This window comes from Phoenix dactylifera, chromosome 13 (genome assembly GCF_009389715.1).
Source record: "Phoenix dactylifera cultivar Barhee BC4 chromosome 13, palm_55x_up_171113_PBpolish2nd_filt_p, whole genome shotgun sequence".
Lineage (NCBI taxonomy): Eukaryota > Viridiplantae > Streptophyta > Magnoliopsida > Arecales > Arecaceae > Phoenix > Phoenix dactylifera.
The window spans coordinates 9,412,519-9,438,733 of NC_052404.1; the positions used below are offsets into that span (position 1 = coordinate 9,412,519).

At 37.2% G+C, this 26,215-nt stretch overlaps 2 protein-coding genes across 6 annotated transcripts; both read left to right on the forward strand.

Annotated features, from left to right (window-relative positions):
• Positions 1 to 197: 197 nt before the first annotated feature.
• LOC103696435 (SNF2 domain-containing protein CLASSY 1-like) lies at positions 198 to 8,562 on the forward strand. 2 transcript variants are annotated; one of them, XR_005514552.1, is made up of 7 exons: positions 198 to 355; positions 2,817 to 2,909; positions 3,221 to 3,471; positions 3,795 to 5,045; positions 5,601 to 5,762; positions 5,861 to 8,071; positions 8,238 to 8,562. XR_005514552.1 is itself a non-coding variant. In XM_039133000.1 (6 exons), the coding sequence occupies exons 2-6, from the start codon at positions 2,861 to 2,863 to the stop codon at positions 7,781 to 7,783; spliced, it is 3,636 nt and encodes a 1,211-aa protein (XP_038988928.1). In that variant the 5' UTR covers positions 198 to 355; positions 2,817 to 2,860; the 3' UTR covers positions 7,784 to 8,562. The 2 variants fall into 2 exon arrangements, 1 of the variants encoding a protein (XP_038988928.1); XM_039133000.1 differs by having other exon boundaries at positions 5,861 to 8,562.
• Positions 8,563 to 10,211: 1,649 nt separating this feature from the next.
• LOC103696436 (protein BREAST CANCER SUSCEPTIBILITY 2 homolog B-like) lies at positions 10,212 to 25,609 on the forward strand. Of its 4 annotated transcripts, none has more exons than XM_026800892.2 (25): positions 10,212 to 10,583; positions 10,665 to 10,811; positions 11,028 to 11,150; positions 11,272 to 11,409; positions 11,921 to 12,061; positions 15,397 to 16,131; positions 16,251 to 16,395; positions 16,495 to 16,538; positions 16,612 to 16,730; positions 16,814 to 16,968; positions 19,003 to 19,125; positions 19,212 to 19,442; positions 19,521 to 19,602; positions 19,695 to 19,745; positions 19,833 to 19,908; positions 20,041 to 20,152; positions 20,243 to 20,314; positions 21,955 to 22,138; positions 22,210 to 22,392; positions 22,773 to 22,915; positions 22,986 to 23,048; positions 23,128 to 23,344; positions 23,722 to 23,889; positions 23,985 to 24,075; positions 25,058 to 25,609. In XM_026800892.2, the coding sequence occupies exons 1-24, from the start codon at positions 10,397 to 10,399 to the stop codon at positions 24,039 to 24,041; spliced, it is 3,696 nt and encodes a 1,231-aa protein (XP_026656693.1). In that variant the 5' UTR covers positions 10,212 to 10,396; the 3' UTR covers positions 24,042 to 24,075; positions 25,058 to 25,609. The 4 variants fall into 4 exon arrangements, with proteins under 4 accessions (XP_026656693.1, XP_038988929.1, XP_008776286.1 ...); XM_039133001.1 differs by having other exon boundaries at positions 25,100 to 25,609; XM_008778064.4 differs by having other exon boundaries at positions 25,209 to 25,609.
• Positions 25,610 to 26,215: the final 606 nt, after the last annotated feature.

A 26,215-nucleotide genomic window follows, 5' to 3' on the forward strand; every position in this document is an offset into this window, starting at 1 on the left:
CGTCGCATGTGAGCTGCGGCCGTACCTAAAAAAAAAACAAATCAATTAACTCCACGTCACCTAGCCTAAGCCGACTGAAACTCCAACGAATTCGACCGACCCGACCCAAACTGAAAGACCATAGACTATGTGGTCAAAAGTTATACATATATATAAAGCTAACGCCCCATCGTTACTGAAATCGCAGTGATTTCCGCTTTGCGATCTTTCCCTATATAGCCCGTCACCCTACAACGAGCCGAGAAGAAGAGGATACATCCCTCCTCTTCCCCATCTTCTCTGCTCCTTCGTGGTCTCCGAATCGCGATCGTTCGCACGATTCCTAGCGGAACGGACGTAGAGGCCAAGATCCAAGGTCCGCGCTAACGTGGTCCACCCTCTTGGCTACTCCTCTCGTAGTTTTTTTTTTTAATTATTTACCCTAAAATTTCAGACCTTCCGAAATCTCTCAGCATCTTTTACCATATATTCACTCGGATTTCTTGTTTTCTTTGTCGAAGTATCTGGATTCTGGTGTGAAGTGCTAACTTAAGCATGCTCTATGTGCTCTTAAAGACCAGGCCTCCATGGTTAATAACAAGCACGTGGTTATACTCTTTCTTTTATGTGGTATCGGATGCTAGCATGTTGGATTTGTGTATTTATACATAGGGTGCACGTTCTTTTCCTGTCCCATTTCCCTTTCATTTGATTCTTTCCCTTCCATCACGACGGCCCTTTCATTTGATTCTTTCCCTCTCCCGATCTGATCCAGAGTTTTCTCGCGGTTTTTCTCTGCACGAAAAATTGGTTTTTTTTTTTTTTTTGAACTCTTCTTGGAACGATAGAAATATTAAACTGGGCATCCCGAGGGTTGATTCTTGTTCGAGCTGAGTGAAAAATAGAGAGTTTCAGTCCAATTTGATGGAAATTAGGGTTTTTGTTGAGTTGAACGTATAAAGTTTCGGTCCATTTTGTTATGTTGAAATTAGTCCAATTTCCGGGTTTTTGTTTAGTTTCAGTCCATTGATCCATATATAGGACGTATGACTTATTTGTTTTGTACAATAAATGATGAGAATTTGTTGAAAGTTGCTTTAATTTTTTGTTGATGGGTTAATTTATAGCCAATGTTCCTGCCAGTAGTTGTCATTCACGCATAATAACTTGCTGGATGAACCTAGTGGCCTATATTTGATATAACTTCCTGACTGGCATAAAGTATGACACTAGTTCGACACCATAAAGTATGCCACTAGTTTTTCCTGACTGCCATTCACTAGTTTTCTTTTGGAATTTTTTTCTTATTTTTCTAATTTTCCCTATGTTTAGAAAATTTTAAAAAATAAAAATATAATTGTGATGTTATCGTGATGTCCTGTTGACTTCATCGGACCAGCCGATTGGACCAATCTGACAGGTCGATTTTAAAAACATTTCTTTTTTCCATGGTCCATTAGATTTTTTTTTTTTTAATTTTTAATCTGTACTTTATCATTCTAGAGAACAAAATTTGCTTGACTCATTTTTTTTTTCTTTTAACATTATTGTTCATCTTTAATTGTACCTTTTCTTTCCGATTACAGGGTGGGGCCCATGTTCATTCGGCCCACTAGAATTCTTTTTAATTATAAAATTAGAGTTACGCAGAATGAAAACTTTTTCTTTTTAGACTAGAATGCATACTTCAGTTGTGCATAGGAGGTGAAGGATGTTTACAAACTTGCTATATTGTACATATGTTAATATTTTTCATCATAATAGAATGAGAATCTATTTAAGTTCTCTTGTGTAATATGTTGATTTTATTAACAAAGTAACAAATAGACAAATCCGATATTTCTCAACACATAGAACTTTCAAAACCATTGATTTTTTTTTTTTTGAGAAATCTAGATACATTGTTTAGTAGAGTAAAACTTGGCTACACTCAAGTAGATCTTCACTCAGATCTGATTAGGTCTAGATCGGACGATGGGAGTCCCACATCGACGATTCGAGTTGTTGGATGTGATCTATTACCTTTAAAATGTTTACAAATAAAAAATCACGTGATTTGGAGACTCCAGGTCTATGCATCAAGTGGTAAAAAGAATGCATTATTTCGTGCTGTTTGAACTATCCAATTTTTTGACCACTTGCTACATTTGGCTAGGGGTCTTCAAATTACATGCTTTTTGGCATGCAAACAATTTGGAGGTAGTAGATTATATCCAACGAGTAAGATCATTGATGCGAGATCTCCATTATTTGATCTAGACCTGACTAGATCTGAGTGGAGATCTACTTGATTGAAGCCAAGTCCAACTCTCATTTAGTAAAAAAGTTGATGTATTGCTTTGTACTAATAAGAAGAAAAAAAAAGAAAAATGATAGTCCGCCGACCTCATGCCCCCATTCCAGTGAATCAGATTCAGCCCCATACTGAACCATTCATGAATCAGGCCGGAGACAAATATCAGCATTCTATGTAGTAAAATATGTTTAGTAGTTTTGCTCAAAAATAATAGTACGTGGATATCTATGTATATATTTAGTTATCAGTTTCCTAAGAATCTGGAGGGTCGGGTATTCAGGGTTACCTTTTAAAAGCATGCTTAGCCCATCCCTGCCAGTTGACTTCAGTTTTATGTGTCATTATTCTTCAATTATTGACTAATTAGATATTAGCTATAGGATGCTTAGAACATAGATATGCCTATTCATCCTAGTTTTGCGTCCATGCAAATAATTGCCATGCATAACTTGTATTAACCTATTTTAATAATTTCTATTCAAAATGGAAATTTGGATTTTCGTGACTGCTCATTTATTTGAACTACCTTCTCGTCTCACAGGTGTGATTGGTTGAGTTAAGCTTCAATTGACATTTCTCACCATTATGCTGAAAGGACCAACTTCTCGCTGCAGCCATCCTATTGATGCAACTCGTAAGAAGGAAAAAGTGTTCATAATTTTCCAAGGATATTTGAACTTTAGATTGGCTGTTTGACTTCAATTTGAATTTCCTTAAAATTTAAATGGTTCTAGTGAATGGACTAGATATGTCTAGAAAACACTTTTGACTCACATTTAGCAACATACTGGACTCTAGGATTCTGATTTGCAGTTTTAATGCTTTTAACCTTCATAACTTCTGAGTATCTGTACTATTATTTAAAAAATAAAAAACTTTCATATTTCTGTGTGTTTCTATTGAACAATCTGTTTGATCTCTTGTATATATAATGCTCACTTGCAGCTTTTGAGGCATTTTATCATGGGTCTTGGCATGGAACCCAGCATGTAAGCATCAAGAGTGGAAGCATTTTTGTTCAATTTAATCACGGAGGATCTATGCTAGAGGATCAAATCACTGGTGATTGTCTACGTATGCGGTCTAGAAAAGCAAGCTCATTTGATTGCTCGCATTTCCTGAAGGCTGGTATAGATGTGTGCGTACTTTCAGCTCATCCAATTGCGACGAGTTCTGATGAAGAACTACAGACACCTGTATGCCACCTTATCATAGCTTTAAGTAGATTGTAGATTAAATGATTTGGTGGTGCATATGATCATTGCATGTTTATTTCCACCTGATAAATTAAATCAAATCTGTCTGTTTGTAGTTGCCTCTTTGTATCAACCTGACTTGCAGGATCTTTATTGGGCAGAATCTTGCATTCTACTATTATGATTTACCAAATTATATGTTTTTCTGACATGATAACAGTTTACATATAATAATAAACTGCTAATACATGAGTGTGACAATAGATATATGCACTTTCTTTAAATCTGAATATTATTTTTTTAAATATCTCTCTTTCCTGCAGTTGCTCTCATGGCATGATGCCAAAATTATCTCAATCAAAAGAACTCCTCATGTTAATCGATGTGCCTGCTTATTTTCTGTGATCTATTGCAAGAGTAATTCCCCAACCAGCATGAAAAGGAGCACAAATGAAAGAGTGGCTGAGGTAGTTACAATTGATAATATTGCCATACTTCAAAAGCTAAAAAATGAGCCTTGTGAAAATGGATGCCACCAATGGAATTCTACCGAGGATTGTATCTCTTCAAGTAAAAGTAAACTTCTCAATGACGCATTTTCTTCTGAAATTTCATGGTTGCTTGTATTATCTACATTGAAAAGAATGGATTTTGACTTGAAGTTGGTGCAAAACAAGATAGTTTACTATATTCTTTACAGTGATGGAAGACCCAGTACAACTGATGTTCAATCAGATGGTGATAGTGATGTAGTGTCTCGAAGCTCTGATAAGAGCATAAAGGTCATCTGTTTTCAAAGATGCAATGAATATCTGCGACCTAAGGTTGAAACTTTTGTCCTGGGGACACATAAGGAAATGCCTGTTCCCGAGAGAACCATTGAGATGGATATAAATGATAGTGATGCAGACAATGATTCAGATGTTGAGATTTTATATGATCACATGAATTTGAGGCATTCTAAACGTCGCAAGTTACAGCCAGATCGATTTAGTAGTTATTCTTCACCAAATTTTGATCGTTGCTCTATGAGAAATGTGACATGTGAAATGAACAGAATGGACCAAGATGAAACACCAACTCCTTATTCTTCGAGATCTGGTCTGTCCACTGGAGAAGAACGAACTGCTGCAACTGTGCAGCAAATGAACATATCTGAGGGGAAGAGTATGAAAATTCATTCGCATCATTCTCTGGTCCAAAATAAAATGAAACTGAAAGACTTATGCAAAAGAGTTCGAAGAGGAATTATCTCCTCATTATCTAATAAATTTGACCATCTCTCTTCCCAGCCATATATGAAAAGGGGTTCAACCAGAAAGAAATTATTAAGTGCAGCCGAGTGCAAACATTTGATTGAACAGTGCATGGGGAACATCAAATGTGAAACTGAAGGAAACATTGAACCTGTTGTTCAGTGGCCAACACATAAACCAACAAACTTCCCAGAAGAACCGCCATATTTTAGGTGGACACCATCAGTTGATACTCAACATCAGAATCAAGAGCATGAAGACTTGTGGAAAGAAATGGAACAATCATTAACTACACTCACCCTTCTTGAACAAAAGCGGGTACAATCAAGTTTTTCAAAATATTATAGTTTTTCTTGATGTAGTGTCTTTATATTGTGTTATATTTGAAAGAGCACCTAACGAGAAAATTTTAGATGGCAGAAAGACTCTGCAGTGAAACGTATGGCGCAAAAAAAGAAAAGTTTCTTGCTTCTAAATGTATTGTGTTATTGATTTCTTGCATTATCAATACACTTAAATCATAAATGAGAATAATGAATAATGAATATCTTGCTATAAAATTATTGTGAGTCATGAGTTGATTTTTTCTGAAACCAGTTCTTTACATACCGAGTGAAAGGTAATAGCTGAGAAATATCACTAATGGTGTATATGTATTCTGGTTGTCTTGTTGTTTCGAGGATAATATTTATTTTACTTTGGTTGACACATTGGTCCTTATATATTATTGCCTTTATTAACCCACAACAGAATGAAATATGGCAGAACTGTTAACATTTCCATGAAAAGCTAAATAACCATTAATCTTTTTGCTATAAAAACTTATGTTCATTTTTTTTATTTACTTTAATAAAGACATTGGGGAATTTTCAGGTATTGGACTCGAAATTTCTTGATGGCACCACCAACAGTTCAATGAGAGATCCAGAGCAGCCACAGTGCCGTCATGATTACATGCTGAAGGAGGATATTGGAGTTATTTGTCGGTTATGCAACTTTATATGCACTGAAATAAGATATGTTTCACCACCATTTGTAAGCTTCAAAGCTAGCAGTCATGATTCCTTTGATGATTTTCGTGCCACATCTTATTCATGCATAATTCCTTCCATGTTTATCTCATGTTGTTTCAGGGTGATTATTCGGTCACTTGCAAGGAGAAATTTGGTGTAAAGAAACTTGGCTTCTTGGGGCTATATGATTTGGAATCGGATCCTTTAAGTAAGGCTATTTCCTCATGGGACATTTCATTGTCAGAAGGGTGTGACAATATATGGACTTTAATACCTGATTTTAGGTCTAAATTACATCCTCACCAGAAGAGAGCTTTTGAATTTATATGGAGGAACGTTGCTGGATCTTTGAAGCCAGAAGAGATGAATCATCAGTCAGGCAAAACTGGTGGCTGTGTGATCTCGCATTCTCCTGGGTCAGGAAAAACACTGCTGATAATCTCATTTCTTGTCAGCTACTTGAAACTATTTCCTCGAAGCCGACCTCTAGTGCTTGCTCCCAAGACAGCAGTTCATACCTGGTGCAGAGAGTTTCAGAAATGGGAGGTTTCAATTCCTCTATACCTGATTCATCGGGAAGAATGCTATGGGAAAGAATTGTCAGCCTGCAAAATTAGAATGTTTTCTATAGATGCTCGCAGGCCAAACAGAAAAATGATGTACATTATGAGTTGTCTAGAAAAGTTAAGGAAGTGGCACGAAGAACCGAGCATTCTTCTTATGAATTACTCATCTTTTTTCTCCATGGCAAAAGAAGATTCAAATGTTGAATATAGGAAGTTCATGGCAGGTGTGTTGCAGAAAAGCCCAGGGCTTTTGATTCTAGATGAAGGTCACAACCCAAGAAGCACAAACTCCAAGTTGAGAAAGCTTCTGATGAAAGTGAAGACTGAATACAGAATTCTTCTATCTGGAACATTATTTCAAAACAACTTTGAGGAATATTTCAACACCCTATCTTTAGCAAGACCTCACTTTATTCATGATGCTATAAGTGAATTGGATCCACATATGGTCAATATTTTCCATAGCAGAAAGCACAAGCGAGGAAAGAAAATAAATCGTGAAGAAAGACTAGCTAGAAAACTTTTTGTAGAAAAAGTTGGCCAAAAAATTGAATCAAGTGAAGAAGATGATAGAAAGCAAGGTTTAGATTTGTTAAACAGAATCACGAGCAGATTTGTTGACGTTCATGAAGGCGAAATATCAAACATGCTTCCTGGGTTGCAAATCTACACTCTCCTGTTGTCTTCAACAGATCTCCAGCAACAAATTTTAACGAAACTGCAAAACTCAGTAACACATAAAAGGTGCCCACTTGAGCTGGAGTCACTAATCACAGTTGGTTCTATCCACCCATGTCTGATAAAAGCAATAGCAGGTGTAGATAATTATTTCAGTGCAGAGGAGTTAAAGAATATTGATGCTTGTAAAGAAAACTACATGTGTGGTCCTAAAGTTAAGTTCGTAATAGATCTTGTGCACAAGTCCGCTAGCAGAGGGGAGCGAGTTCTGATTTTCTGTCACAATATCTCTCCTATAAACCTGCTCGTAGAGTATTTTGAGCTAGTTTTTGGATGGCATAGGGAAGAAGAAGTCTTGGTGCTTCGAGGCGATCAAGAGCTGTCTACGCGTGCAAAAATCATGGATAAGTTCAACGGAGACGTTAAAGGAAAAAGCAAGGTTTTGCTTGCATCAACCACTGCTTGTGCTGAAGGCATCAGTTTGACAGCAGCATCAAGGTTGGTTATGTTGGACTCAGAGTGGAATCACTCAAAGACAAGGCAAGCAATCGCTCGAGCATTCAGGCCAGGTCAGGAGAGAGTGGTGTACGTTTATCTGCTATTGGCATCAGGGACATGGGAAGAGGGCAAGTATGAAAGTAATGCACGGAAGGGCTGGATGTCAAAGATGATTTTCATTGGCCAGTACATTGAGTACAGTTCTTCGAGGCAGGCTGATGATATTGATGATGAGCTTCTGAGGGAGCTGGTGGAGGAAGATCAGAGAAAGACCTTCCAGATGATAAAGAAACATGATTAATTTCTTGGATGTTTCCAGACTGAGGATTGTGCAACTTGATATAAGTTTTGTCTCTAGTTGTGAGAATATCACCTTGTCATTTTCCACCCGGAAAGGAAGTATACTGATGGAAAAGTAGTACTGCAAGTTGAATAATAGTTCTTGCAGTTTCATTCTGTAAACCTCACTTTTTAATTTTATATTATTGCAAAAATATTTTACTAAACTCTACACTGGTAGAAGTAGGCATGAAGGACCAATAACTTATCACAAATAGGAGAACAACCGGTTATCTTGCAGAATCAACAGGTACGTGACTTTACATCAGCCATTAGAATGAATCTAGTATTCGCTGCATGAATCTATTTTTACTGTTTCAAAACAACTATTTCCAAGTGTAGGGAAATTAATGCATTCTTTATGAGAACCGTGATGACTTCACTGGCTTACACACGTCACTGGATATTTTGTTCAGGTGCAATGGAATGAGGAAACCTGTTTGGCAACAACTCCATGGTTTCATATTCTTCGCCGGATACAAATTTCGACTTGGACATATTTCACGAATTCAATTTGGAGATGTTAAGTGCTAGCTGAACAAATGATTTTAATTTGTACCAAAAAGAAAGAAATGATTTTTATGTTTGATACTAGGCTTTACTTTGACTGTTTGTACTCATGATGAATAGGTTTTGATGGATCCCAAATCTTTAAATTTTGGGACAATTAAATAGGGTGACAGAATCTTAAAATTATTGACATATCAAATCATGCTTGTGTCTTCAGGACATCCAATAAAATTGGGACCATATTGCTGATTACAACAGGCTCAGGAAGAGGCAAAAATCATGTCCCTCGTGCCAAGCTTATTTATCTTTTTGCCCCCTGCCAATCCAAACTTTTTAGTTGACAATCTTTTGAAAGTGATGACTCCAGAGGAGGTCACTCATGAACTTTGACTCTGGCAATGGAAGCCCAGTCACTTTCTACAAGCAGGCTGAAATACTTTCAAGACTGTTGCTGAAACTAGATATCTCCTGGAGCCATTGGATCCTTGCCCTTAATTCAGATGTGATAGGTCTTCATATGATCAATGCTGGGAATCCATTGCCTTAAAGTTCTTGTTGTGGCATTTTCTCCCTATGAAATGGTATTGATCTTTATCTGTTTCCGTCTGGTGCAAAACACAATATTGCTGAAATTGACTATCACGGAGCAAGGGGAATTACTGTGTGTTTTCCGAAACCAGACAGGAGCACCCTTTAAAACCTGCCCCTGCCTGTGTATATTTTTGTTTTTTTTGTTTTGTTTTGTTTTGTTTTTGAGAGAGAGATAGGGAGGTCTATATTGTGCTTCAATTCTTGATCCTGAACATTGCTTCATGTCAATACCCACTTAGTGGTCTCTAACATGATCAAGAACCTTTTAAGAATCTATCCTGCATCTAGATTCTTTAGTAACTGTGCAGCATAACTGACACAACTGAAGATTGCAGGGTGCAATGTAACTGGTAAAACAGAAGATTGAAGAGATTTATGATGGCAGTCTCGGTTGTAGCATGCTGGAACTATGTGAAACTTGCAACCAACATTAATTTATCTTTTGTAAAGCATGAATTAATCTTAGCAAGTGGGACGTGCTCAAACTCGTTGAAATTTCCCATAAAAATTTTGCTAAATATTGACTAGTGTCAGCAGACGACGTGCTTGGTCTAGTTGAAACTCGCTGGATTTCTCAGTTACGGCAATCCAACATACCAGAAACTTTGTTGAAACTCGCGGCAAGAGGATTTTTTTTTAAAAACAGTCTCGGAAAGAGACTGTTTTTTTGGTCATAGAAATAAAAATGAAACACTAGTTTAACTTTGTCGCAGAAGTATTATTTCAAAAAAAAAAAAAACCGCAATTGGCCATAGAAGTAGATATGAACTAGTCTCAGGATCGCAGTGTGCCGGACTATAGAAACTTTCACAAGATATTAAACGTGAACCAGTGAGAATTGGAGTTAATGCTGATTTTGAAGCTACCACTTTGATGCATCATGAAATGGGAGTTCATTTCCATTTTTCCTTTATTGTTTCATCCATTGGGAAAAAAAATATCCTTAAGAACTTGTTTGGATGGTTAAGCTAAAAATTTTATTAAATTTATAGGTTGAAAGTATAATCAAAAAAATTGTAGGATTACCAGCTGTGGCCTACATTCATATAAGTATACAGGAATAACTTCAGTGTAGGCTGGTGTGAAATTTATAGAGATAAAAAAAAAAAAATTATCGAGATTTTATAGTCAGTTCACTTCAAAATTATTTTTGAATGTTTATGAATATAGATCTCACCCAATTCATAATTCGATGGTTGTAATTCATAAATCTAATAAAATTTTTAGCTAAATCATCCAAATGATAACCCGAATATACCTTAAAAAAAATTGCCGGGTCCGGGGCTTCTCAACAAATGAGCACCGGGGTCCGGAGGCGTTGCGTTCTTTTACTGGCGTTCGCCCTTCTGGAGGCGGCACCGACTCTATTTTAGAACTTTCCATCTTCCCGCCTCTCTTCCCTCCCCTTTCACTCCTTCGCACCGCAGAATTTCTCATCCTTCCTCACTTTCTTTCCTTACGGAAAAAAAGGCACATGCCGACGTCGCGGGATCGATTGACGTGGCAGATTCTTCCGACTGCCGGCGGCCACTTCCGGTGGAGCGCAGCAGGCGGAGATCCCGGGCGCCGGCCGGAACAGCCGCCGCCTGAAACCCTTGTTCTTGGCGAGGAGAACCACCCCGATTCTCGCCTCCCATCCATGGAAGATCTCGTGATCCAAGGTATTTTTACCCATTTAATCTTTGAGAAAAGGCGTTCTCCCGCCATTCGTCGTGATTCTTTGTGATTATTTTTTTCCCCAGCGCGTCAGAAGGTCATAGAAGGTGGTGATGGGGCTCGTTGTGGAGTGCCGATGTTCCGTACGGGATTGGGACGATCCGTTTCGGTGAGTGAGAGTTCGATTCGGAAGGCAAGTTCTTTTCTTGAAGGAGGAGATGCTACCGATAGAGGTAGATCAACAGTTCTTATGTAAATTCTTAGATAAAATGCACCATCGAGTCGTAAAATTTTTGTTTTTTAATTATTATGGGTCCGCTTGCCAGCATTCTTTCTTTTATTTCTTTTTCTCCTTTTTCAATCAATGAAGAAAAAGATTGGGAGAAGTTCACAAATAAATCGTGCCTCTTCTTATTTATAGTTATAAAACCTTATTTTTTTTCATTCAGAGGATGGTGGCGGTGCAGAGGGCTTTCCAATGTTTCGTACTGGTTATGGGAAGTCGGTTACCGTGAAAGAGTCTTCTATGAGGAAGGCAGCAGCTGTTCTTGAAGGAGTGGATATGGAGAAAGGTAAATCTTGCTTCTTTTTTTATTGTTTTCATTATCCAATAGCGAAAAGTTCTAGGAGTAGTTCACAAATGAATCATGCCTTTTGTTCATCGGCTTATGTTGATATACATTTTTATCTTAGGATCTAAAATAAGTTTAGAGGATGGGGGTGCGGAGCACCTTCCAATGTTTCATACTGGTTCTGGGAAGTCAGTTAGAGTGAGGCAGTCTTCTATCAGGAAAGCATCAGCTGTTCTTGAAGCAGTGGGTACGAACAAAGGTGACTCTGTTGCTCCTCTTCTTTGTGTACTCTGATTTTAACCACTTCTTGCCCTTTATTTATATATTGCTGATGTTTAATTACCAAGAGTGTCCCTGCTTTCTTTTAATTATTGCTCGTGTATGTTGGAATTAAAATGATAAATGCATCTAGAGGAACTTTAAGTTTGTCTGTGGTGCCAGCAGAATTTTATTTTATTTTTTAAATTTTAAAGCAACACATTATGATATTTTGTCAAAAAATTCTGAATTGGTTATAGATGAAAATAAACATAATCTGTAAGATTTTACATATCTTTTAGAAATCATAAAACATTAAATTTCTTTTCTCTATTTTTCTTGTTGGGCACATCTCAATAAATTCAATAAGAATATATTTTATGACATGATTGCTTCCATTGTTCTTTATTTTTTTCTTAAATGGAAACGTGCTAAAATAATTTTGGGTACAGTTCATTAATTAATGCTGCATTCACACTGTCTCTTTACATATATGTGTTATTTGCATTTAGGAGCTGCAACAGTTTTGGAGGGTGGTGGCAGTGATGGGGGTTTTCCAATGTTTTGTACTGGATCGGGAAAGTCAGTTATGGTGAGTCAGTCTTCAATCAGGAAGGCAACTGCTGTTCTTGAAGGAGAAAATATTAAGAAAGGTAAATTGTCAGTTTTTCATCTTTTATTTTAATTAATTCTTGTCTATTTGCTTTTGCCCTTTATTTCTGTATTTTGAAATGGTATCTTTCTTAGTTGCTATTTGCGTGTCTCTCAAAACCAAATTTGGTCAAACAAATCCTTGGAATCTTTTGTCATTTGAAATAGAACAGTGCAAACTTGATCTGAAACTTTAAATGAGGTATGCATGTGAGTGCACATTATTTACCCCATATATTCATATACTTGATTAGTGCATTCATATACCCCATAAGGATGCCGGTAAAGTGCGAACATTGGTGTATGATATACTTGATTAGTGCATTGTATGTGACAAGTCAGAAAAGTTTCACATCTAGCATTTATAACCATCAAGTAATAAAGGAAAGATTCATATTTCATATTGTGCATTACCTGTTCTGCGGTGTGCTCAAGAAAAAACATTCACCAACAACGTCCTAATCTCTCTGTATATAGCCAACGAAGTCGTTATCTTCAGGTATATGAAATTGTTCACCATTTTTATTGGTCATCCCCAAATTACGTTAACCTGAAGCCTAACCCTGCGCTTTTCTCCACGCTAGATTTTTTTTCTGTACATTTGTTACACATATGTGAACCTTGACCATCATCTGGGCCTTGCGATCTCAAATACCTTACATTATTCCCCTAAGTATGGTTTCTTTTCCCTCCTCAAATCTCCAGCACTACTTCCCAGGAGTGTCAACTGGCATAATCCAATTGGCATGAGAAAGCTAGATACTGCTTTATAGTTGGATGGTGATGTTACAAGGTAACCTGCACTCTTTCAGGCCTTGTAATTTAAGTATTCAACACTTTATCCCACCTATGAGCATGCATACTCCTATGGGCCAATTGTTAATGTTCTGCAAGCAGATTATAAACCATAGTTGCTATACTCTAAAGTTCTCAAAGTGCAGGATCATAAATATATCATGTTCGTAGGTTCATAAAATATTTGAAAATAATTTCTTTTACATATTCTCTGCTCTCTCAATTGATAAGCCATTCACTGTTTGGTACCTGTATTTTTCCCCTGACTTTGGAATCTTTGAACCCTCTTCAAGTTGGTAGCAATAATGATGGTGCTACTATGTTTGCACTGAATCTGGGAGGTCTGTATTACTAAAACCGCCTTCTATTAAAAAAGCACAGTCTGTTCTTCAAGATGGACATAATTTGGAAAGAGGTGATTAATTTTGATCTGTTTTTCTTTGTTCTGTGCATATTAGTTCTTTTTTTTTTTCTTATTCCGAGTTGACTTGAAAGCAATTCAACCTTTTTGTGCTAAGTGCATATAATAGAATTGTATATATTTCTTGAATCTTCTTTGCTGAATATGATTCTAGACCATTATCATTTTGCGTGGCTGAAAAGACTTAGCAATGAGCAATCAATATATCTTGGTGGTTGCATCTTATTGTTGTATTGTCCATACTCAACCTATCTTCTGCTCTTTCTCTGTGCTATTAAGGGAAGGATAGAAAGAAAACCAAGAAGTGCAAAGATTTCCCTATGTATGGTTGGATGTCAAATCAACAATTTTACAATGCTAATGACAAAAACAACAGAATTCCCCAACTAACCTGCACCACTAAATGCAATACCAACTATTGTTGCAAATCGCTATCTGTTGCATGACCTTGCATAAATAAATACTATTTGCTATGATGAGGTGCATGCCCATTTGTTGCCAACAATGCACGTGACACATTGATGAACATGGCACTAACATCATTATGTGGGCCTGTATTGGTTTCTGTTATTTCTTTTTCAAAATAATGCTTGATATTCTTCAAGGTGAATTACCTCTTTCGTATCAACCTGCACATGCGATGGTGAAAATTAGCTATATATTATATGAAGTGCCTTTGCAATGTTACCGTAGCAGCGGTGTTACAGAACCATATAAGGAGTACCACATGGAATGTTGAAAAGCCTTCTTACTCTAACAACTTTTGGGGATGTCCAAAAAACCCATGTAGAGAGATTATTTGCTTATCCCTTATGTTAGTTTGGTGATGTAAAAAATGCTAGAAGAACAATTCTTTTAGCTTTTCTTGTTGGCTGAGACATAAGTTCGTAACTTGTTAGATTTTGATGATGCTTTTTAGTTATTTATTCCGATGAAACTAAATTGCATAGGACAGTAATATGATTTATTCCAACTTAGGTAATTGACAATAGTTGAGCTGATTGCAGTTGTTGGTACCTAAACTTTTTATGAAGGTCCCCTAGTAGTGGAATCAATAGTAAGGTCCGCCGTACTAACCGTACCGACATACCAGTGGGCGCCGGTACTGGTACGATACCGGTACCGTACCAAACCGAACGGTACTGTACCGGTTTGGCTGGTTCGGGCCAAAAGCCAAAAAAAATTTGAAGCCGGTACGGGCCGGTCGGTTCGAGCCGGTACCGGTTTGGTACGTACCGGTACCGACCGGTATAGATTGTGAATGGTCGGAACTGAAAAATGTAGCTGTACCGTACCGGTCCGTACTGACCCGTACAACAGACTATGGCTCATACCTTATCAGTAAGACACCACGGTAATAGATGCTTTCATGGAAGCTGTGTAATGACTAATGCATGATCTATGTCCAAATGCTTAAAATGAATGACAGAATGCACAATAGATACTAAGACAAGTGTTGTCCTATAATGTAGTTCCACATACAGCAAATTTTTGTCCTATTTGTTTTTGCAACAATTTTGTCAAGATGATCCAATCAACGATGTTAATTTATTTGCGAACATTTGCTATGTTATATGCTTGTTCATTATAACATCATTACTTATATCCGAGAATGATCTAAGCAGCAGGGATTTAAATTTCAACCAAGGTTTCAAATCCCGTAGGTTTGCCCCCATATCATTCATACGTGTGTGGTACGAGATATGGGCCTTCATATCTACCCATGGTTCACAGATCTGGATGATACTCCTGTATCAGTGGAGGTTGATTTATTTGTTATGGCATGAGACAGGGTCTGGTATGGCATGGTTGAGCTTTGACACCTTGAGTGAAGCCTTGTAGTGATCTGTTACCACGCAACTATATCAATGGACAAGTTCTTGTTCAATCAAATATCATTATATCAGTTAAGTCAATCAACGTGGATTACCTTTACCTTGGCATTCCAACGCATTGGCCACAAGCATAATAACTATGCTGTGTGCTTGTTACATATTTCTCATGTCTTCATGAAAAAGGATTTGTATGTATGGATAAATGCCAATGATCAATTATTTTTAGCACATATATTTCTTTTATCTGATTGTCGGATTTTGTTAATCTCTAAATTTCAATTTGCAGACCTGCTGCACAAACATACAGTGGATGGAAACTCCAGTTTCTCTGATTCCCTTTTCCAGACAGGCTCTGGTAAAACTGTAAATTTATCTTCTTCTGGTCTTCTTAGGGCTTCTGCTTTGCTGGGTTTGGAGGGGCATAATGACCCTTCTATACAATGTTTCGAGCTTGCAATGGATCATTTGGATGCCAGGATAACTACTCCGAGGGAAAATCCACATGTGAAGCTCAAATGGGATGTGAATTCTGGTAATACTGGCTCAATTAGAATTGACCCCATGGATGCACAATCAGTCCAAAGATATTCAAAGGATTTTTCCTTATCAAGAAACCAGTTGGCTAAAGATTCACTTCAAAATCCTCTGGGGTTTGAATTGCATTCATCTAATTCTACCCAGATGCATATTAAATTCCACACTGCAGGTGGAAGATCTATACAGATTTCTAGTGATGCATTACAGCGTGCAAGGAGCCTTCTTGTTGATTCAGACTCTGAAGTTCTACAGAATGATGAGAAAGCAGATCAACCATTTATCTTGGTTCCTAAAGATGAGAGCGATTGTGGCAGGACTTTTTGGAATAAAGAAAACATCTCGTCTGTGCACCAAAATGCTGGAAAGTGCAAATCTGTGTCAGAACCCTTACCTTGCATACAATCATTTGCCAATCAAAAGGCGTCATCACATCCCCTTCAGGGTACCAATTCTCTGGGTGTTATGCTAGATCAAGTGAATATCGGTAAGTTTGTTGTGGAGAACTTTCATCATTCAAATGGTAAAAAGTCTCACATGCAAAGGCTTCAAACAAAGACCTATATGTAACTCATACCGTCATTGACTTTGTGAAAATGGTTCCAGAATGCAGACCATCAGGTGGAACACTGGTTGATATTTCAAATAACATTAGTTTGGATCATGCAAATATAAATCGGCTTTCCAGCGAAAAGAAAAGGCTCAGAAGGAGAAGCTCTGTCTCTCCATTTAAAAGGCCACGTAGTTCTAGGTTTGTTTGACTTCCATTTCTTTTTTTGTAATTTCATGCAGTATCATATTTCCAATGTGTCATTGTACTTATGATGTGTTCTTGCTAGCTTTCATTCAGGTTCACTGCTCCTTTAAATGGCAGCATCTCTTCCTTGGCTACTGGTAATTGGTGCAATGTTATTGAAAGTATGGTTACCATATTTTTGCAGTATATTAATTGACCTACTTCTTGTAGATACATCCATGTCAGAAAATTGCTGTCGCAGAGTGAGGGTGTCCTCTCATTATCCATTTCAATTTAAGCGAAAGAATATTAAGGATTTCTTTGGCAAATGCACTAGTCAGCAAAACATGGTATTTGATTCTCTGATTAGAAGTTCCTTTTTATTTATATATTGTATTTATCTGTCAGTATATTGACCTGTATTTTTATTCAGCTGGCACATCTACCAGATGAAGTGAAACACATGAATGCAGATAATGCACTGCAATACAGATTTCGTGATGAATCTGGTGGCTATGAAATTGGGCCAGAAGCCTTTCAAAATATGCTGCTTCAGTCTGGTGCTTCATTATTAAGTGCAACTAAAGAGTATGTTCTGCTGATCTTTTTAAAATTTCACCTGTATATCATTGTAGTTCTATGGTCCTAATTTGAAAGAAAAGTTTCTTTCATTCTGATTATGTGTTTTGCAAACTAGATCAATGATCACCAAAATTGAAGCAATAAGATTCCATACTGTCCTGAGCGCAGCTGAAATTTGATACAAGGATTTGGTACCAGCCTGCACTGCTTGGTGTGGTGCATACTGTACCGATCTGGTATGGTACAGAGGCTCAATACAGCACTGTAAGCTATTGTGCCAACTCCAGCAGCATATCATGTGTTAGTATGGTGGTGTACCATACACACCCAAGCCATGCTGCTAAGGTACCTATATGGTCCCTGGTTCTGAGACTGAAAACCTTGGTTTGATGTTTGGTTTTAGCCAGTTGTAGAAAAAAAGCTCAGACCTAAAATTATAGTGATCCTCTATTGCTCAAAGCTTCTTCAAGTTTTTCATAGCTTCAGCCTAACTGCATTATGTTTTAGCTACCTCTCTCAACCATTTCTACTGCCTCTCTCAACCATTTCTACTGAAAATTTGGTTATCATAATACAAATCGTCAAAATATTTAAGAGCAAAATCTTATAACACAACAAAAATTCTAAAGAAGTTTTGGAAAATATCAGCGGTGAAACACATTAAAACAAAAATAGTTCATATGTTATTATTGAAAATATCTTCATAATTCAGACTATTCAGTAGATGTGACATCTACATAAATGTTTACACTAATTCATAAATAATCAATGGTATATGTTAGTTGACGGGTAATGTTTTCTCTGTCGGGCCACAATAAATTTGAAATAGAGCTTCTAATCAAAAAGTTTGGTTTGATCCTAGATGCTGTTTTGGACTCCATATATGGAAATATGGTGGGCTAGGGAGTTTGTCTTAAGGGCCATATATTAATTGTCATATGTCTAGAAAGGAATCAGCTTTCAAGGAAGCATCTTTAAGAATATGTTATAGAGAAACGACTGTGCTGTTCCAATGACTTCAGCATGGTTGTTTTGTTGTGCTTCCTCCCTGTTTCTCAGATATTACCCTTATACTCTTATTCTATTTTCAGCATATGTTCTTCTTTCTTTCGTTTTATTTATGAATTGAAGGTTACAGCATTGGCTGCCTACTGCATCTTAATCTGTATTTTTGTATCAAGATCTTTTAGTTGGGGATATATTATCTTGTTCTTGCACCTGCACTCGCTTTTTGATGCTTCTAACCCACTTTTTGATTGCTCATTTTGAATTGCTACCATATCATATGAAAACCAACCTTAGGTTGGGCTAGCTTATATGGTAAACTTATGCTGTTTCACCGTGTTGCTATTTCTAAATCATATGGCATGTTTAGCATACAACAGCCAAGTTCATTTATAGAAAAAAAGGAACAACACCATCAAATTATTAGTTATTTATTTCCTTTGTTGATCAATGTCCCTGATATTGACACTTCTTTAATGTGCATGCTTCCTGAATTTGAGAGTCATGTAATCCTTGATTATAGGCAACTAGGGTTGTGCTAGTTTTGATTTTGAAATAGAATAACTTGCAGTACCACCAACTTTCCCTAGAAAATTTAAATTTTCTTTTCAAAAATTTAGGGAATTTTGTGACTAGGTTTTATATTTGAGCAACCCTTGACCTCTGTTTCACATGAACAAACACCTAAATTCATATTCTTCCTGTCTCCTTTAATGGCACCTGTGGAGAGGCAAAGACACATGAACTTTGGCACAAACTTTTAGATTCAAGCTGATTTAACCTTGTTTTGGCAAACATAACGTATTATCATTCACCTTCCCCTGGGGCATACTTAAGTTCGATTAATTGGTTCCTATCCTGGATGAGATAGTGATTAATGCAATTTCTGTGGCTCTTCTATATATGGCGAAGTTTGGAGATGTGCTTATTATTTAAAACAATCCTGCATCTAATTAGATAATTGTTAATTTTTCACTTAGTTTTTGTTTAGCTAGATGCTACATTTTGGTTTTTCTTGTATATTTTTCCCTTTAGGTGGGTCGCAAACCACTACAAATGGATTGTTTGGAAACTTGCAAGCCTCGAACGATGCTATCCGGTTCAAGCTAGTGGCAAGTACTTAACGGTGTCTAATGTGCTCGAGGAATTAAAGTACAGGTGAAATTCTTGCACTATCTTCTAATTCCAACATGCAAAAGTTTAAATTGCATGGGAATAATGTCTGTGCTATCATTGGATGTCAGGTATGAGAGAGAAGTCAACTATGGCCATAGATCAGCAATAAAGAAAATTCTGGATGGGGATGCATTACCTTCTTCTATGATGGTTCTATGTATTTCAGCAATCCATTATTCTGAAACAGAGATCTGTAAAATGGATGATATGACTGGTCCAAATGAGAATAACAACAAGCTTACCAGCTCAATTACAGTTGAAAGTAACCGCAATATGAGAATAGAATTTACTGATGGATGGTGAATGGATGCCTTTGTTATGCCTTGTGTGAAAGATTACTAAGCTCCTTTGGAGCTCTAAACTTTTCATTGTTGCAGGTATTCATTGGATGCTTTCTTAGATGTGTTACTGTCAAAACAACTCCGGACCGGAAAGCTATTTGTTGGCCAGAAGCTTCGGGTACATTGGATGTTCATTGATATTTCTACATTATTTAATTATTTCTTATCAGATTTCAGCCATTCAACACTTGACAAAATAAACCTTTTCAGATCTGGGGTGCTGGTTTGCAAGGTTGGGTTGGACCTGTTTCACCGCTTGAGGTTCATTCTGTCTATCAAGTTCTATAAACTATTTAAGATTGACATTTGGAATGTTAGAGCCTATCATTGTCTTTTGCTTCTTTTCAGGCATCAAAAACAGTTAGTTTACTGATACATAGTAACGGGACGTATCGGGCACACTGGGCTGATGCATTGGGATTATGTATGCACTTTCCAGTTGCGACACTAGTCTTGAGACTTGTTTTGGTGTTTATCTGTTTGCACTTTATTATTATTTTTATTGTTATGTTCTTTGTGGCCTTCTTCAGCATGCCTTCTTCATGTGTATTTCCAGGCAAGGGTCTTGGGGCTCCATTGGCTTTTAGCTGCATAAAGGCAGGTGGGGGTAAAGTTCCAAGGACATTGGTTGGGATTACCAGGATTTATCCTGTTTTATATAAGGAGAGGTGAATAGTGATTTGGTCCTAATTTTGTTGTCTTGCAAGAATAGCACAATGTTTATCTTCCTAGTATCAATTCATCAATGTGCAATTCAGGTTCCCTGATGGTGGATCTGTTGTAGGATCAGAAAGGATGGAACATAAAGCCCTTCAACTGTACCACCAGAGGTATTTTGCTTTTGCTGTTGGTAACCTGATAGAATAGAAGTGCATGTATAATGAGTGATATATAGAAACCACCAACGGACAGAGTTTGACTACACATTAAATCAAGCTTCGAAAAAACTGGATTTTGGTTTTGGTCAGGCTTACGAGTTTTGGAATAGGCAGCTTTGCTCCATTTTCCAGTCATAAAAATTGGAAAGATAAGATAATTGTAAAAATAGAAAAAAAACAAAAGAAACCAAGAAAGTTATTTCACAACATTTAGAGTATTTTTTTGGTGTACAAGTTCTGTATTTGTGCGGTCTCAGTAGGTCTAGAATGAAGTTCATGTTGCATATAAATAACATTAATAGAACATACCGGTATTTTGTACCATGAACATAGATGGTTTACTTGTTTGAACTTTAGATGCTTAAAAATTCATTATATTTTGCAATTTTAAAACTTTTTTGGTGTCTAGTGCATTCCAATATTTTTCTTCATCATTTGTTTAGTAGAATTCACAATTATACTGAATTTAAGCATTTCTTTTTCTAAGTTTTAAGCAGCCAATTAATTAAATGAGCGGTACATTATATCAAAAATGTCGCTACTAAGAAGAGTAATGTATTTTGTTGGTTTTTTGTTTAATCCCTACAAAGTACAATGAAAGGATTTTTTTTGAAGCATTTGGACCATCAAGGTTTACGTTTGTTTGTTTAACCAAGATAAAAAAGGAAAGTATTGAGAGTTGACACCAGGGTCGGCGGAATTGGTACTGAGCACCGTACTGGTTGCCCGGTGGCACGAGTTGGTACGGGCCTGCACCTTGCCGGGCCTGTACCGACACAGTAGAAGAGGCGGGGGAGAGGGAGAACGAGAGAGGAAAAGAGAGAGAAGGGGGAGGCCGAGAGAGGCCGGCGGAGAGCCAACGGAAGGCCGGGGAGCTGCTGCGCGGAGGAGGCGGAGGCCAGAGAGCTGCCGGGAAGCTGCGGAAGAGGGCTCCACTCCGGTCTCCTGTTTTGTTCAAAGCAAGGGCCGAAGGGGGCCCTTTTATTTTTGAGGTATTTAAGTAAAAGTCAGCAAACTAAAGAAAACCTAAAATTAGGGGTTAGTTTGTGTTTACCCTTGATGCAAACTGATCCATTTCGGCCTAAACAGATAGGACTAGTACTGCTGAAGCTTAAAAATCTTTGCATTGAATATTTGTTAGAGATAATGAACTCATAGTGTTTGTATTCTCTCAAATTTAAGTCTATCTGTTGTTTCTCATAGTCTTGACGTTTGATTCTATGCACGAATATAAGTAGGATCCGACAACTTGATGGTAATGATTGTAGTGATAAATGGGCATGGTAAATTATAAGCTAGAGTAACTTTATCGCTATGTTTGCTTTTGATTGGAATTGGTAATGCTCTGGCAATATGCTTGGTGGGAGGGTGGCAACATTTTTTACTATTGGATGGAAAAACAGTAGTCGACCTTGCTCACTCATTGTGGTGTCAACCTGGTTATTCAAAATGTGTTTCCTAGATTATTTCTTTACTCATGATATAAGGAACAGCATCTCTTTTTGCTTGTTTGCCCGCTTTATTTGCTGTAGAACAGTAATCCCAATCGCACTCTTTCCAATACAGCTTCTGATTGCAAGATAAATTTTCAGGCGATCAAAAATTGTAGACGATATTATGTCTGAGCAACAGGATGTTTTTGACAATGATAATGATAGCGATGAAGGGGCAAATATTTTAAAGATTCTTGAGGCTGCTGCTGAGCCTGAGGTGTTAATGGCAGATATGAGTTCCGAACAACTAATTTCTTTTTCAGCTTATCAGGCAAAGCAAAAGGTGTGCTTTAAGAAATCTTCTTCATAATTTTTTGTAAAAACTTTACTGAGTGAAGATTCATCCAACATCAGGCACTCAGGCAGTCTTATATTCAGAAGAAGATTGAGAAATCTTTTGAAGATGCAGGCCTCAATTCCAGGGATGTAACCCCTTTTATGAGAGTGAGGGTGGTGGGATTAACCAGTAAGGGCTCATGCAGAAAGTGCCAACCAAGGGAAGGCTTGATAACAATCTGGAATCCAACTGAAAAGCAGGTGTGGTTGAGACCTTATGCTTCATATTACTATTATTTTTTTCTTCCACCCTGTGGGAAAATAAAACACGTACCAAAAAGAAAAATGAGAAAGCCATATAAAAAAAAGTTAAAGGGGAGAGAGATGCATTGATATATTGTTGTCTTTCTGATACATTGACATGCAGAGCTTCCACATCCCCTCTCGTTGATAAGAGCATCTTTGAAGTCATTTTACTTGCCAAATTCCTTATTTTGGACCCCCTTTCGAACTGTCTATCTACTTGCATTCCTTCAGTTAAATTATGATCCCCTTCCCCGCATCTTCTGTTACCTTAGTTTATTTCCACAAGGCATTCTAAAAGAAATTCTTTTTTTTGATTTGTCATTCCTGAGCATCAGAAAGTTGATCTTGTTGAAGGAAAGATATATTCTGTTGCTGGACTCATGCCACTGAACTTTGGTACCAATATCCTTTACTTACAAGCTAGAGGATCTTCTACAGTATGGAAACCAACCTGTGCCATACAGACTGATAAATTTGAGTAAGCAAATGCTGCATTTTTCTTTGATTAAATTTCAGAAGCAAAGATATGTCATATTTGTTTTTTGCAGACCATTTTTCACCCCTCGCAAATCAATTACATTGTCAAATTTGGGTGAGGTACCTCTAGCAAGGTGAATGTTGTGCAATTTTGCTTTCCATTTTCTCCCCCTATCATTCTCCCTTCATAAATTAGTCTTATTTTCCTTCCAGTGAGTTTGATATTGCAGCTGTAATCGTGCATGTGGGAGACGTTTATATATCTGGATGCCAGAAAAAGCAGTGGATTTTCCTGACTGATGGATCCACATGCAGTTCGGAATCTTTGTTTGAAGGGCAATATGATCGTTTGCTTGCTGTCAGTTTCTGTTCGCCCATGATTGACAATGATTCATCTGCACTTTTCAGCCACACCTATTCAGGAAGCACAGTATGTGATGGGCTATTTGTTTGTATGGAAGATTTTTAGTATCATACGTTCTAACACTAAAAGAAATATTGGCATTGCTCTTAAAACTTTGGAATTGGATGATTTTCAAATTCCTAGTATATGATGATTGAGTAGTCATCTTCTTTGTTGTTTCATATAATTACTTAAAATATAATGGGTTTTAAATGTTTATAGTCATTTTGACATTATGGGTTAGGTACTGGGTATTCAACTATCTTAAGGATGACATTCTTTACATGCAGCTTCAGTAATAGCCATTTGTATATATATTGTTCCCTTTCAAATTTGCAAGACTACCGAGTTTGCTGCTACTGAATATCTTCCTGTGTAATGTAAGTCTTATGCTTCCTCTGCAGGTTGGCTTCTTTAATCTTGCCAAGCGAGCAAGGGACCAAATGAATCATCTTTGGGTAGCAGAGGCGACAGAAAATTCTACATATTGTGTTTCCTATAAACTTCCCAGCAGCTTACATCTCAAGGAAGCAGCAGACTCTGCTCAGAGATGGGCAAAAGTATCATATTGGGTGAGAACTAGAATATTCAAAAAGACGATTCTGATTTTGCATCAGTTGCTTCCAATATATATAGTTTCTCTGTAACATATTTTGATTGTGTGCAGGCTGTTCAGAAGCTTCGGGAGAGAGTTTTATGTATTATTGGCGGTCATGTAAGCTAGGATGTTGAAATAGTTGAGTTAACCATTATAACAAGTAAGTTATTTGTTTGTTCCATGTTCATATCTATGAATTATGGAATCTCATTCTACAATAATATTATAAATAGGAGATTGTATCATCCTGCTTCGTGGTGATACCAATTTTTCCATAGCCATCAGCCTCATTTTACTTATGATCAGAATATAAGGTAGCATTTCTATTTTCTCCTCATGAATGGTCTTTTATGCAGTATAAATTCATGGAAAATGGACAAGAATGGCTGTAGAATGTCATATTTACCAAACATAAAAAGTGGATGCAAGGATTTGGGGGTTAACCATCTTTTTGGTCATAGTTTATTCAACATCTATGTTGTTTGAAAGATAAAAGAATATTTAACACATACAGGATTTTCTAGTCAAACATAAGTATCTGGAATTTCTTAACCAGGCTGGACACCCTCTCCAGAATCTTGTTCCCACTCCGGCTCTTGTTTCATGGTGTCCGTGTGTGATAAAAATGTCTTCCATGCTACCTCTCTTTCATCAAAATTGATCAAACAATATTTGTCATTAATTTTTCTAACTATTCAAACCTTTACACTTTCTCTTTAAAGATGCAATAATCAAATAGATGTGTTCCGATGATATCATTACAATAGGCGTTTCCATAATCTTTGTTATTTGGCAGTTTGCTTCCTTTCTTACCACACCCAAACTCACATTTACTTCCACTTCCTGCCTGGGCTACCAAGTTCTCACAGAGAAGAAAATGATCATATTTGAAAAAATTCAAAACTTTCAATTTTTCAATCTTGAAGGAATTTATATAACTTGAGGGTTTTGTTTTTCTCCCTGTTTGACCTTTTTTAAGGATTGGAAATGACCAAGCTCATGCTTCCAACCAGCTGACTTGATAAGTTAGCTCTGTTTAAAACTAGATTCGGTCTCAGTAGACGTCATCATGTGATCATGCTATTGTAAACAATAATACTGTGGCTCAGCGGTTCTCAACCTTTTCTTTTCCTGCACTTAAGGTTACATTACCTGCTTGCTGCCAAGGCATGTTTTTCTCCCAGTTTCATCAGCAGTTCCTTTGCGCAAGAAGAGATGTTGTGGTCAACATCTCGTGTTGGGCAGGAGGCCAATGTACGTGAATGATCTCATTTACAAACTTTTCTTTGGCAGCAGAGCTGAAATTTGAGGCGGACAGACTTTCGGACAAAGGCAACGAACGGTGCTTATGAGGACAAATCGGTGGAAGTAGTAGTGGTTTAATTCAGATGCAAGGAGAAGCATGCTTCGAGAAAGTGATGCCATCCCTTCCTATCTTTTGGGTATCAACAAGATATCATGTGGTACTAGCAGAAACCAATATTTATGGAGAAAAGTTTACATATTGTACTTAAGGTCATCCACTTTACAGATTTTTCTTATTTGTTGTTTCCAATAACGGATCCACTCTAAGCAGGTGTTAGATATAACTATAGGCAAACCAGAAATGTAATCATAATGAAAATGTTATAATCCTAAAATTGTATGATATTTTTTTGGTGGTAATCAATGTTCATTGTTTCGTCTCGGTATTAGTACCATCTTATTACAATATCAGTACGTTCAGTATGTTCTCCGATTTTGGTATACCGAGGGTCGGTATATTTTTTATATCATATATCAGTTCAGTATCTGTGTGGTGCGGTATGGTCGTTACGTACTGATACCTACCTGTATGTGTAACCTTGGTGGTAATTGTACAAGATATTTGATGAAGATTTAACATAAGATGTTAATAGATGGGAACAGATTAAACTTTCTTGCCTGCAACTGAGACAAGCTATACTCCTTAGAAGGCCCTAACAATCACAACATAGCTCTGAGCAGCTCAGATACTGCCAAGCGCACTTGGGGCTGTATCCTGCAAGGCTGCTTAACACTTTTTTCTCTGTTGCCAGATAAAAGTTCGCTGGTGATCTATATCATTTGGGGAGGACTTATTGGCTTACCATATATCTATTCTCGCGGCACAAATAAATAAAAAACCATCCAATGGATTCTCCCTAATAGGGACCAAACGAAGAGAGTAAAAAATAACCAAGTCTAGACTCTTGGGATTTTTTTGAACAAATCTGGGCTGAGTTAGCCCAAGTTTGCCCTCCCCAGTTTCCTCGCAAAGGAGGCACAGGTTACCTCCACTG